General features: G+C 44.7%; 1 protein-coding gene across 9 annotated transcripts; it reads right to left on the bottom strand.

Annotated features, from left to right (window-relative positions):
- Positions 1-2,044: 2,044 nt before the first annotated feature.
- On the bottom strand, positions 2,045-11,627 carry HNRNPH1 (heterogeneous nuclear ribonucleoprotein H1). Of its 9 annotated transcripts, none has more exons than XM_070570084.1 (14): positions 10,992-11,627; positions 10,396-10,524; positions 8,874-9,029; positions 8,519-8,662; positions 6,871-7,009; positions 5,742-5,920; positions 5,586-5,657; positions 5,396-5,529; positions 5,095-5,230; positions 4,623-4,682; positions 4,441-4,530; positions 3,673-3,765; positions 3,153-3,202; positions 2,045-2,555 (listed from the first exon to the last, which is right to left on the bottom strand). In XM_070570084.1, exons 2-13 carry the CDS (start codon positions 10,490-10,492, stop codon positions 3,153-3,155), a joined length of 1,350 nt encoding a protein of 449 aa, XP_070426185.1. In that variant the 5' UTR covers positions 10,493-10,524; positions 10,992-11,627; the 3' UTR covers positions 2,045-2,555. The 9 variants fall into 9 exon arrangements, with proteins under 9 accessions (XP_070426185.1, XP_070426186.1, XP_070426187.1 ...); XM_070570085.1 differs by having other exon boundaries at positions 4,471-4,530; XM_070570086.1 differs by lacking the exon at positions 4,441-4,530 and having other exon boundaries at positions 4,593-4,682.
- Between the last annotated feature and the right edge of the window lie 1,872 nt (positions 11,628-13,499).

Genomic DNA, 13,499 nt, shown 5'->3' with positions numbered 1-13,499 from the left:
TCTGGGCAGTGAGGGACAGATGGCCTAAGGCAGTGCCTCTCAAGCTTGAGCGCAAAGGTTGATACCTGGGGGCAGGGGTGAGGAGCCTCAAGTTACAATGCAGACTCCAACTCGGGCGGTTCTGGTCATTCCCAAGTTCCCAGGTGATGGTGATGGCCCATGAGCACAAGGCTCCAAAGAACCAAAACGGTTCTAGGACTCACTTTTCAAAAACCACATTCTGGATTAGCTTAGTTGTAAACCTCACTTCCTAAATTCCTAGTTCTAGTCCCTTCTCTTCCTCCAACAGGTCATGTTTTTCAACAAAGATGTTCCTTATGTAAAAAACTGAAGGACCCAGGGAAGGAATCCTCCTTGAGCCTTCCCGATGCCAAGTATGTTGATTCCATAGACATGGAGTAACTCAGCCAAGATCAGGGACAGTACTGTTGACAATGGTGCCTCTCCTGAAAATTGTCTAAACCTGCAGACAAGCTGCATGGTGCACTCTGAGTGGAAGACTTCCATATCCCCAGCCCAACTGCAGACCTCTCCACCGTGTGTGTGGAGCAGCACGAGCCGCCCGAGCCAGATGTGCACCCAGGCCTCAGAGCATGCAGGGCAGGAGGGTCGGCAGGCCTTCATGCACATCTTCCCACAATGCTGCCACCTAGTGGTAGAAACGGCTGTGGCTCTCAGCTGTGTTTCAGAGTCCACTCCCCATACCTCAGCTAGGATGAAACCTTCACTCTCCGTGAGTAAAAACTGTACATACACCTGGCTTCAAACAGCACAAGCCTGTATCTGCAGCTCTAATTCTAAATTCTAATCTCAATACAGCTAACTTTGAGTCTAGAAGGATGATGAACGAGTGGCAGTTACACTGCAGTCTAGCTACTGAAGGGAATTCTGGAACACCACCTTTAAGAACTGCTTAATGCAACAATTTGCAAGTATTTTCTAGCAAAGGTCATTTGAATTCTAATCTACCAAAACAGAAATTGATTTCAATTACTGACTTAAACCAGTCATTTTTGCTCTCAGAAATACTTGGTATTTAGCTTGTTAAGGGAATCAATTGGTGTTTTTTTTTTTTAAGATCAGTCCTGAGCTAACTGCTGCCAAACCTCTTTTTGCTGAGGAAGACTGGCCCTGAGCTAACACCCATGCCCATCTTCCTCTACTTTCTATGTGGGACGCCTACCACAGCATGGCTTGCCAAGTGGTGCCATGTCTGCACCCAGGATCCAAACTGGCAAATCCTGGGCCACCTAAGCGGAATGTACGCGCTTCACCACTGCGCCACCGGGCCAGCCCCTCAATTTTGCTCTTAAATGGACTTGATCTTTAGGCATGAGGAAAAAATATAAAGACTGAAACCTCAATCTGAAAGCCATCTGTGAGCTAGCTAGCTCCTCTAAGACACCCCATATAAGGAAAACTCAAATGATGCCATCACTGGGAAGGGCAGCTCCCAGTCAGTTACCCTTGGCCTCTGGCACTTCTCAGCCGTGCCCGAAGGCTGTGGACATGCAGAGAGCATGCAGTGAGGGCACTTCGACCTTAGCAAGTCAAAGGCCATTCACATCAGGTCCTGTGCAGCCAGACCAACACAGAGCCCCTCCACAAGGGCCCCAAAGCTACAGTTACCTTCAGTTGCACTGGAGGGAAGAGAAGTCTGAAGATATCTACACAACAGCCTCAACTGCCGAGCCTCTCTGCCACAGCCAGAGACGTGGGCCACTGTCACCTATGCCCCAGGCAGGAAGAGAGCACCAAGAAACAGTCCACATGACACTGAAGCATAGACAAGACAAAGTGCAATTTTTTAAAGGAAGATTTATTTGACAAGTTTCACTTAGCGCAATACACCTAAAAGGAAATCACAATACAATGAATTTTAAATCAAGGCCTCAGAATTTCATACAAACACCAAGACCAAAAATCCTAAGTATTGGTGTTGCATCTCAAATTTTCCCCATTAACAAAAAAAAAAAGCTTAAACTTACGTGCCTCAGAGGTTATTAAATGAAACTAGAATTAACAAACATGCCAAATGTTTCACTTTTCATTTTAGACATAGCTCCTATATTGAGTTTTACAAAAAAGCATGTCTTTCAACATGCATCCAAACAGTGTTCAATGTAATGTGGTATAAGAGCAACATTTAACATAATTCAACTGCTTTAACCTAAATACACTTACTGCTTAAGGACAACCTACAAGAGAACTAACTTGAGAAAAGCTGAAAATCGTTTTAACAGTTACAGTTACTCAACCTAGTTGTTACATCCTAGATGAATGAATGTGCTCGAAAGTACTCAACCTTAAGTCTTTTAAAACAATCCTGATTTCCACTTAGAGTAAGCATAAATCACAAGCTTGTACTGCAAAACTGTTAAACTTAAGTTTTTTTTCTTTATAAAATGTTGACCAAGAGTCAGTGATCAGGATCAATTACATTCCCCATCCACCACTCATACTGGACATGCTAGACATCCCTCCCATTCCGTTCACTCCCACAGACGCACGGCTTCCACTACTGTAGTAGCTGCTGTTCACTGCTCCTTGGCTGCCTGCAAAGAGATCGATTGGACAAGTCAGGAGAAGCTATCAGGTTGTCAGTCAAACGAAATATAGCATTCCAAGAAAAAGTTTAAAAAGTATACGAGTACAAATGGCTGCTGTCCAAGTGGCGAGAAGCATGTTTGGGAAAGGGGACTCCCGACTCCAAACAAGTCTCAATTAACCCCTTTTCTCTGCAGTACCAACTTGCCAGACTCTTGTGCTACCATTTAATTGGATGCTTGAAGATCAACATGGAAAATTAAGTTTAAAGGAAAACTAGTGTTTTTCAAAAATTGCAAAATTACTTCATGTTGTTTTTAAAGCTAAACAAGGCATTTTAAAAAAAATTTACCATCAACATTCACAGTGTGTCCATCGAATGGCATATATGAATAGGGAGCACAGGGGCAGTCTCTTGCTTTTCCTATTCATGGCGGGCAGGAAGTGAGACAACAAAGTTGGACTAAAGGCAACTCACTGTGCCCAAAATGGCAGCCTCCATGGAGTTAAGTCAGAGCCATCGACTGCTATAGAGATAGTGTTATTACAACATATCAGTATTTGCTATTGGGAATTTAAGTTATATTTTTTGAGAAAATATTTACCTATGCAATGTTTGATTGAAAATCACTGGAGTTTTCCTGTAAAACTTGGTCTGCAAAAGGATTTTGTAGGGTAAGACTATAATACCAAAATCACCATTCTTTTAGACCAATTGAAAAAAAGTTAATAAATAAAATCATCCTAGGTTAACTGTCTAATAAATACGGTTCTGAACCCAACCACCATTCTACTATGTAAAATTCTCCCTCCATCTAAAATGGAATCATTGCTAACCAAAAGACAGAAAAAGTGAACTACTTTATTTATTGTTGTTTTAATAAATGGAGGCAGATGTTTTCTGGCTCGACATTATTCCAAGCTGCAGTAATGACTATTTTTAATTTACAGAACACTTCCCCCTCCCAATGACTGGTTCTGAAAATTAAGCTATTAAGAACAGTAACATTAGGATCAAAAGCATACATTTAATAACCCATTTTCAACAAAAAAGAGCCTGCATATTCCCCCAACTAAAGAAACCTGCCTAAAACTTATTCTAAGTATATAAAAATACACACTTACCATATCCACTCATGCTGCTCTGGCCGCCATAGCCACCTCCATAACCACCACTCAGCTGCTGGCTGGCTGGGCCACCGTAACTGGACTGGTTTGCTGTTAAGTTAAGAGAACATTAGAACCTTGTTCTTTATGTAATGTGGTACCTGCTGGTACCGGGCTTGTAATTCTAAATCTGATTTTCCAGTCTTGATCTTACATTACTATAACCCTCTGCCTCCTTCTGCCTATTATCTATGACCACACTAACCTTTCTATCCATCATTTGAGCTAATCAAACATTTTATAAACCAAAAGGCCAACAGTATACACATCAGCAGGACTAAATCCACATGATTCCACAAGTAGAGGCATTTTGCTAAGACCCTATGAAAACTGCTTAACTGGATTTAGTGGGAGGTTCCCTCCCCCATAATTTGATATATTAAGGTTATGTCAATACACAGGTATCACTCAACACCTAATTATGCCCAAAACTTAAGGTTATTTTGATCCTGTGATTTGGGTATATCAATTTTAGATTTATACATCATACTTCAAGACAATTCAACTAGTTTCCTTCTGTAGTCCCCTCCCCCAAAAGTACTTAAAAGCTATTCTAAGCAGTTTTATATAACTCAAGAATTTAAGTAAGCCAGACACAAAATTCAAATCAAAACTTCTTTGCCTAACTTAATTATACTAAGCTCATTAAATATAAATTAACTTAACTAATATAATCGACTTATAGATATAAATGTTTTGGTTTTTAAAAAAACTAACGATATTTACACAAGCCCATGCCTCCCATCATTTGGCTACCATAAGCACCACCGCTTGCTCCTGCTGTAGAATTCAAGAAGAGTTCTACATATCTGTGTTCTGAAATGAGAGAAAAGGTATACAAGGTTAGCTTAAAAAAAAGACACTAAAGTGATATTTACACAAACCCATGCCTCCTAGCATTTGGCTACCGTAAGCACCACCGCTTGCTCCTGCTGTAGAATTCAAGAAGAGTTCTACATATCTGTGTTCTGAAATGAGAAAAAAAAAGTTTGAAAATGTATGTTGGTGAAAGAAAACAAGATAAGCACTTAAACAAGTAGATCCATGAACTTCAAATACTTTTGGTAAAAAAAATTATAGCTACTTCTCAAGTGATTTACCTTAACTATCCAAGCTTCAAAAACCAGCCTTTTGTTTTAAACATTCACCTAAATTGCTTTAAGTTTGTCAATTAAGACATACTTCAAGTCAGCGTTCATAGAACAAATCCCTTTCAGTCATACTAATTTTAAAAATCATAAACTTTTAAAACACATCCCAAAGAACTAACGTACTATCAGGGAACAAATTTCTCACACATTCTTACTATTCCTCTATCATAAACGTCAGTCACACGACCACCTGTTGACAGAGCCTCCCAGATACTGAAATCACACTTACGCATATTGGCTTTGTCTTTCGACATAGCTGCCACGGCATCTTCGTGAGTTGCAAACTCAACATCTGCTTCACCAGTTACTCTGCCATCAGGACCGATTTCAATATGTACTCTCACAGGGTTGAGCGGTGAAAAGAACTAAATATAAACACAACATATTTCTGAGAATCAAGTCAAATATCTATTGTTACAAAAAACAAATAAAACCTCTAACATGCTATGCTTTTTCACCTACGTAGGCTGAACACCGAGTTGTTACTGCTATACTGAAACAGATGACTTGTGAATTTATCTTGCACTTACATTATAAATATCATTCTCAGTGGCTCTGTAAGGTAAGCCCCGCATGTGTACACAGTGTCCTGTTGTGCTCTGGAAAGTAGAACCACCATCCCCGTATCTGTGATCAGACATTCCTGAAAAACAATAATTGAGGTCTAGATGGACAAGAGTGTAAATATCCTTCACTTGAGAAATTTAATTCTTACCTTACCTCTTCCAAATCTATCTGACCCAAATCCATAGCCATCATTATAGCCATTATAATCATCATAGCCTCCATAACCTGAAAGACAGAAAGTACAATCCATCAAACAAAGCCAGGTACAGAAACAACAGACCTGATGACCCCTACGTATTCTTTACGTACCTCCACCATAAGCACCACGCCTCATTCTTTCAAAGCCAGCTCCCCTGCCAATGCTGTTGTACCCTCTGCCAGCCCCAGGTCTGTCATAAGGACCTGGCCGCTGCATGGCCATAAGCTTTCGTGGTGGATCATAGTGAGTTCTAACTTCAGCTCGACTGCTCTTAAAGATTTCGATATACCTAAAGCATTGTTCACGAGGGAAGGGGATGGGGAGGGGAGAGAAAACATTAGTTCATTTCATACAGGTATTTAGTTACACAAGAAAACAATGTAGTCATAGCCATGAAACTGACTAATATTTAAAGCCAGATTTTTTATATTTGCATAGGCAATGACCAGAAAATCACTCAATTTTAAGATTATTTAATGTAAACTTCATAGGAAAAAAACTCACTCCTCTGAGGCAGAGCGCCCAACCTTAGGGGTAGAGAGGAGTACTTAAAATTATTTTCAGGAGGGAAAGAATTCCACTCAACTTTCAACATTTCATGTCTTAAATCCATTGGCAGCATGTATAGCAAGTGGGCTAAAATGCCAGCCTCCACCAACAGTCTAGCCCACACTACACATTTCCTTTCGCCAATAAACACCCCAGCCTATGCTTTTAGTAAGAATCAGCATAGGCAAGCGCATGCTTCAATGAAAAATAGTCACAAGCAAAGAGAATAACACCTTTTGTGACAATTTCTTGAAAGCTATGCTTATTAATACATATGCAGAATATTTATACAGCAAGAAAAAGTTTGTTGCATTTCAACTTTAAAAACAAGATCAGAAAGTATCACATTTTCTTATGGTAATATTAATTTACTAGGTGGGTGTTATTACAGCTAAAGCCAGGTTTGCATTAACATTTTTTTAAAGCCATAGTCTCTCAACTCCATTGACTGGGGTTAATTAGGAATCGTACAAAATTGTAAAGTCGACCAAATTAACGGGGGACAATTTTAAAATTTCATCTGAATACACTATGGGACTGTGACATAGGAAAAGTTTGAGAATTGTTGGCAAAACATCAATGAATGGGGACTAGGTCATAGATTAATTTCTTCCTTCTAAGCAGAGAGAATATGGATTTAATTGTTTACCATAAGAAAAGTGACAAATCCAACCAACCATCCATCCCCACCTGTGCCCTATTCTTTCCTTGTGTTTCTTTAGAGCCTTTTCAGCTATTTCCTGTGAAGCAAACTGCACGAAGGCCTCCCCCGTACTCCTCCCCTGGAAGTCCACCGGCAATGTTATCCCATTTGGCACGATTTCCAACCCTTCAACCCAAGGACAAATAACCCCAGTAGGGGGGCAATATTAACATCACAAGCCCAGAAATGATTCTTCTTATAGCTTTAAATAAACCAGAATTTTAACTTTAGGTGAACGGTATGCTTTCAACAAGTACTCTTTAAATATGCATTGCAGTAATATGAAGTTCCATTATTACAAATCACAACGCAATTCTTAACACACCCCATGTCACAGTATACAAGAAAAAACTCGATGAACACAGGATGCATTAAGAATTCAACAATTAAGAATACGTATCTATGCAACTTAATGTAGAAAATTATACAAGAATTTAATAGTTTCAAGCATTAAGTAAAACAGTTTTATGAAATTTAAGACACACCTTTTACCTCATTTTATATTTCAATGTTTTAAGTTAGTGGAACTTCAAAAAGTTTAAAACAAATTTACACGTTCAAACATTTTATATACAAATTGAAACATTGCTCAAGTCATATCATTGACAAACATACAATCTAAACTTTCAACAAAAAACTGATCTACACAACACAATCATGCACTCTTATGCTCTAACAGTAGTATGATTCACTTCTGGAAATTCCGTCTATGAAAAATCCTTTCCGTGGATACATTCCCAAGCTTACAAAAAGGGCTTAAAGCACTCTCCTAGAAGATATGAAATTATGTTCATATTTAACGTTGACAGATAGCATTCAATTCTCACCAATTTAGACAAAAACAAAACAGACTTGATTTCAAAAATTCTGGCAAAATATTAGGACTTGAGACACATCTAATAGTCAAGATTTTCATACATACTACAGTAAACCATGAAAGGATTTCTTGTTCTTAACTCCAGTTTATCACATCATGATTAAGTAATAGTACTTAAAATATACAATATAACATTTCTGCTAAACATGCAATTTTTATCAGCTCTTCAGCATAAAAACATTCAAATACTTTAGGCCCAGAACAATTTCAAAACACTTTCTGTATTTCAGATACTAAGACTACATTCAACCTACTCTTACATTAGATTGACTTTCATTAAGTTTATAATTCCCTGGCTAAACCAGTTGCTGCCATAACGGGGTTTTTTTGCATAAAGAGAATTAGACCATTAGAGACAATTCTGGTGCCACGACCCAGTGTGTCTTACAACAGACACCTGCCAGAAATCACAACCTAACTTACGCTAATCTAATGTGAAGGGATCTTACCTTTAACTTGCAGTACACTTTGCTGAACAGCATTGTGAGGAAAAGTAGTTAAGCTGTTGAGGACAATCCTCAAAGATCTACTCTGAACTATAATACTAAATATAAGCAAAGTTAGCATTTTGGAAGTACTTTATTTCCACCTTTAAGATGGGCTTAAATTATTTGAAGGTCTCCAGGAAGAAGAAAATATTAAGTCATCTGCACATACTCACAACCTGTTTAAATGTCTAAGCTGCTAAACTTTATTTAATCACATGTTGCCAGAAGCTAGCCAGAACTCGCTGCTCAGCAACAAACAGGACTACATACCTGAGAAGAACTGAACAATTTCCTCCTTGCTACATCCAAAGGGGAGTCCTCTAAGCCGTACAAAGCCATCATTGGCCGTGTCAGGACTATTTGGACCAGTATGCTTCAACACCCAATCCATTTCAACGTTGTTTGACTTGAATACTGAAAGAGGTGCTTAGAATTAGTCAACTTTGGAAAGTCAGAGATCAAAGTTCAGATTTCCTGGGTCTTTAGATAATCTAGGAAGAGCTGCCATAAACTCCCTTAGAGGACCATTTCCATGCGGTCAAATACCTAAAATTCAGAAGGGGTAAGATACATCTCTATGTGTTTAATGTTTTATTTACTGTTACTAGGGCAACATAAATCAAACCTTCAACATATCTGTGTCCCATAGTTTCTCTGTCTTTTTTCAGGGCCAATTTGACTTCATCTTCTGATTCAAGTTCAACAAAAGCCTCGCCACTGGGTCTGCCTTCTCTGGTGTAGATGAAACGAATACCTTGAGCCCCATTTTGAATTTTGCAGTCTGGAAAGAAAACAACCGTTAATACAGAATTTAAAACTTAAAACCACCTCTGGGCGATACAGATGAAACGCCTGCTCATGCCCCCACTACAAAGGAGATCATTTGTGAAGCCTAGAATGACCAAGACTTTTACCAACTTTGAGGATGCTTCCTGTTCACTAACTAGGCAGTTAGCCTCTCCCAATGAAACTTTTATTCCCTAGATGGTATAGTCCCAATCTGATCAAACCTTTTTAATCCCTAGATGATACATTCCCAATCAAAAAAATCCAGTATTCTAAGCAGTCTCTTAGCAAAGTTACGTCTTAAGTCCTCACTACCCAAGTGTCTCCATTAAACATTTGTACCTTCTCAGCAAATTAAGTCTGGACTTTGTGATTTTGTGGCATTTCCTCAATATACCGAGTTTCAGGTCTTCGTCTGGGGCATTTGACCGTTTTACCTTACTAGCAGCAACATTACAGTTTGTTTCGAATCCAAATCGCAGGGGCAACACTCACCTGAAACGGGGTCAGTGTTACCAAGCTAAAAGGCTCCAAGTTGCACAGCTGAGCTGAACCCGGGCCGCCCAGCGGAGGGGCTCCCGGCGCACTGGGTTCCCGCTTACAGGTCGCGTCCTGGCACCAACGCTACACTCAGGCAGAAGGCAACACTACCGTGTCCTTCCAAAGCCTGTGCATTTCTTGCAAACACCCTCACCAGCCTAGTCTCACGCTAATGAGAACGAGAACGCTTCGGCAGAGGTTATTCAGGAAACCTTCCCACCGGGTAAAAGCTACACAGGCAAACTTCCCTGGGCTTCAGTGTCCTCAAACGCAAAGTGAGCCAGACCAAGAACTAGAGGAGCAAGAACTCTTCAATTACCCAATCTCGATTAGGAAATTGTCTGAAATTAAGAAGTGACATTTTAACTTTCCGAAGCACAACGCCCCTTGTCGAGAACGTACTTTCAAAATTGGAAACTCGCAATTACAACTCGCAAGACTCTTCAAAACGTCACTGTTACTCGCCCAGCCTCTGCGTAGTTTCCTTTAGACCGAGGAAGAAATCTCACTCACCCTTTTCGAAAAACCTTCACAGCAGAACTAGCGCCTGAAGGCAGCGAGCGTGCAGGCCGGCCGGCGAGGCCGCACTCCCCGGGGCGGCGGCGGGGGCGCTCACGACGCGCACTGCGCAACCGCGGCCGGCGGGAGCGGCCGACCCCGCCTGGGGCCGCCAGGGGGCGCCCCGCCCGCCGCCCGCCGCCCGCCGCCACCTCCCGCCCGCCCGCCATCTCCCGCCGCCACCGCCACCTCCCGCCGCCGCCGCCGCCGCCACCTCCCACCTCCCGCCGCCCGCTGCCGCCCCGTCCTCCGCGCCAACTCACCAGAAAAAAATCGCTGCACTTCGTCGGCCGAGCAGGACCAGGGCAAGCCCCGGACCTTCACCACGAAGCCCTCTCCGCCTTCGGTGCCCAACATCATCGTCTCCGCGGGGGTGCTGGCGTCCGAGCGGACTGCAAGGCGGGGCGACGCTCAGGCCGCGGAACGTCCCACCAACGGCCTCGGCCCGCGGCACCGGCCGCACCGGCGTCTCCGAAGAGCCGGTCCGGCGCGCACGCCCCAACCCCGGCGACTGCGACCCCCACCACCTCCCCGCCGGCCGCCGGCCCCCGAGGCCTCTGTGGGCACCAAGTACCAGCGCCCCGAGCCGAGGGGGCCCCGGCCGGGCGCCAGCGTGGAGGCGAGGAAATGGCGGCGGCCGCTTCCGCTCCGCCTCCTCCGACATCTCACACAATAGAGGCGGCGGGGCCTGCAGGCCTCGGCCGCCCTGCGCGCCTCGGCGAGCCACTCCCGGCTCCCAGCGGCGGCCCGCGCCTCGCCCAAACCCCCAGGTTCTACAGAGGTCTGGGCGCACGCACTGCTACCGAAAACGGCGTCCTCGGAGACGACTGGCGGCGAATACGGCGCAAGAAACACTCACCTAAACACAGGACTCCGGCGTGGCTGAGAAGAAATGGCCAGCGAGCGCCTGCGCAACCTAAATAAGGCCCTTTGAACAAGCTCTGCGCACGCGCAGCCAGGGGCCCGCCCCGCCCCCTTGCGTCACACAGACCTAGAGCGCACGCGTAATTTCATGAGCGGGCCCAGCTCCAGCCAGTATTATTACGCGCATGCGTCTTGAGTTCAGCCCCGCCAACCTTAAACGCGCCGGGTCTTTTTGCGCCTGCGCCCTTGTCGCAATTATTGAACTTCGAGCCTCAGCGATTTAGACAGTACTTTAGATTCATGCGCATGCGTCTTCCTTCAAACCGCTCTCACGTTCCCCGCCACAGTGGGGAGGGGAATGGCGGCAGTCGGTTTCCTGTAGGGACGGCCTGACAGTCCCGGCCTGAGGAGGCCGTCCTCCTGCCACTACCCACAGTCTATTATCAGCGCTCCCGGCCGACCTGACGGACAGGCTCCCCGCCCTTGCACCGTCTGTCTCCCCTTTCTCCCTAGAGCCCGCCGGCAACCGCCGGGCCTCCCCTGCGGCCGCGGGCCCGGAGCGCGTCCAGGCGTGTGTGCTCCGCTCCCCTTACCTGCCGCCGGCCGGCCCGGGCCCGCCCCGCGCGGGGTCGGCGCGCCCTGACTCCGTCCCACACCCGCCTCCGCCCCTGTGGCCCCGCTGCCCGCCCCGGGGTCGCGGCCCCGACACAGCGCGGCGCGCGCCGCCCTTTCCGGCTTCGCTCTCCAGGGCCGAGTAGGCACCGTTACAGCCCTTTCCCGGGCGGAGATGCTGAAAGGTGACCCACGGGCGCCCCGCGTGCGCGGATTGCACGAGACCGCGACGTTCGCGATGTCCAGCAGGACCGCGGGAGACCGGGACGATGCCCCTGGCCTCCCGGGCCTCCGCTTCTCTGACCCGGCTGCCCTCGCCACCGCAGGCCTGGGGGACGGAGGCAGTAGACGAGTTAACCGTCAGGCAGTGCCGTTAGTGAAGGCCTCCGAGCGCCGCCGCGGGAAGATGCGCACGAGGCGCGTTCCCTCCCAAGCGCAAAGTCTGGAGGCCAAAGCCAGTTTTGACAGGTTTGAGAAAACTAGAGAAGACATCAGTGAAACAATGGGGAGGGTGATCCAAGATAGGATCCCACGGGTAGGCAGGGCCGGATCTTGAAATTATCTGGAACGGCCGTTGAGGCCTTGGCGAGGGTGGTAACTCCAAGCGCCCGGGAGGGCGTGGCAGGTCTTCGGCAGGGACAGAGAAGCTGTCTGTAAAGGAAAACAGTCGCTGGGAGCGAGCGGGACCCAGATGGCAGGGTGAATGACGCCGCCTGCGCTCAGCCGCAGAGGGAGCTAGAGGAGATGGAAGGCGTTTCGACTGATGCCGCCGAAATGTGGGACTTCCAAGTCCTCCAGACAGGGGGTGTATCTCTGGGTAATTCCAAAGCAAGGAGAACACCTTTTGCTTTTGGATACTCTTTCCAGGACATCACAGAAACACCTCCAGGCGTGTCTTCTTAACAGGCTTACAGCGTTTGAGACTTCTCATCTTATTAAAATGACCAACAACGCTAGTTTTTGATTAGATGAAGGGAAAACCCTGAGCCCCTTTGTAGTGCATAAAAAAACATATTTTTTACCCTTTTTAACAAGGCCACGTTTCTGAAGTGCTTATTTTTCCCAATTTTTTTCTAAAGTTTTCTGGGGTTTTCTTTCATAATAAGAGTAAATGTCACACATAGTCATCATAGAAAGATTAGGTCATTTCCTTAGCATAGATTTCTAGAAGTAAAATTATTCAATGGAAGGTCTGCGTATTTTTAGGGCTACTAGCAATAAAAGGTTATAGCACTTGACAAGCCTCTCTGTGGGGTGTGAGGATTCCATATCCCCTTGTTTTGCCGACACTGAAAATGTCCTTTCTTCTAATCTGCTAATTTAGTACTGAGAAAACCCATATCTCTAATTTGCATGTTTGTTACTAGCAAGGTAGAATAAATTTTATACACTTATACCCAATTCCCTCTTAAATAAACTGTCAGTTTGACTTCTTTCTCCAGTGATCTTTGGTTTTTATTGAAGCTATTAACCCTTGGCCATAGTTGCCCCAAAAGTTTTTCTGTTCACTTACCTTTTAATCATTATTGTTGTTATTGTTTTGTTATGTTTAGACATACAGAAGTTTTCCATTTTGATGAAGCCATGGATACTTTGAGTTTGTCTTTAAGCTCAGAAAACCCTTCCCTATACAGAGATGAAGCACATATTTATTCATTATCTTTTTTATCTATTCTAAAACACGTTTTCTCACAGTTTAACTCTTCTAAAATAGCGATATCTGGGGCCAGCCCAGCAGCGCAACGGTTAGGTTAGCATGTTCCACTTCGGCGGCCCGGGGTTGGCCGGTTTGGATCCCAGGTGTGGACATGGCACCACTTGGCAAGCCATGCTGTGGCACGTGTCCCACATATAAAGTAGAGGAAGATGGGCATGGATGTGAGCTCAGGGC

The sequence above is a fragment of the Equus przewalskii genome, chromosome 13 (assembly GCF_037783145.1).
Source record: "Equus przewalskii isolate Varuska chromosome 13, EquPr2, whole genome shotgun sequence".
Lineage (NCBI taxonomy): Eukaryota > Metazoa > Chordata > Mammalia > Perissodactyla > Equidae > Equus > Equus przewalskii.
The sequence above is the reverse complement of the archived record's forward strand: the minus strand, read 5'-3'. Positions and strand labels throughout refer to the sequence as shown.

Bases quoted from the DNA above. Each gene is read 5' to 3' on its own strand.
- HNRNPH1 (XM_070570081.1), bottom strand. From the start codon at position 10,492: ATGATGTTGGGCACCGAAGGCGGAGAGGGCTTCGTGGTGAAGGTCCGG. The intron at 5,530-5,585 runs GTAAGGTAAGAA...TTGTCCATCTAG, and splicing joins GTCAGATAGATTTGGAAGAG to ACCTCAATTATTGTTTTTCA. The intron at 2,556-3,672 runs GTAAGTGTGTAT...ATCTCTTTGCAG, and splicing joins GAGCAGCATGAGTGGATATG to GCAGCCAAGGAGCAGTGAAC.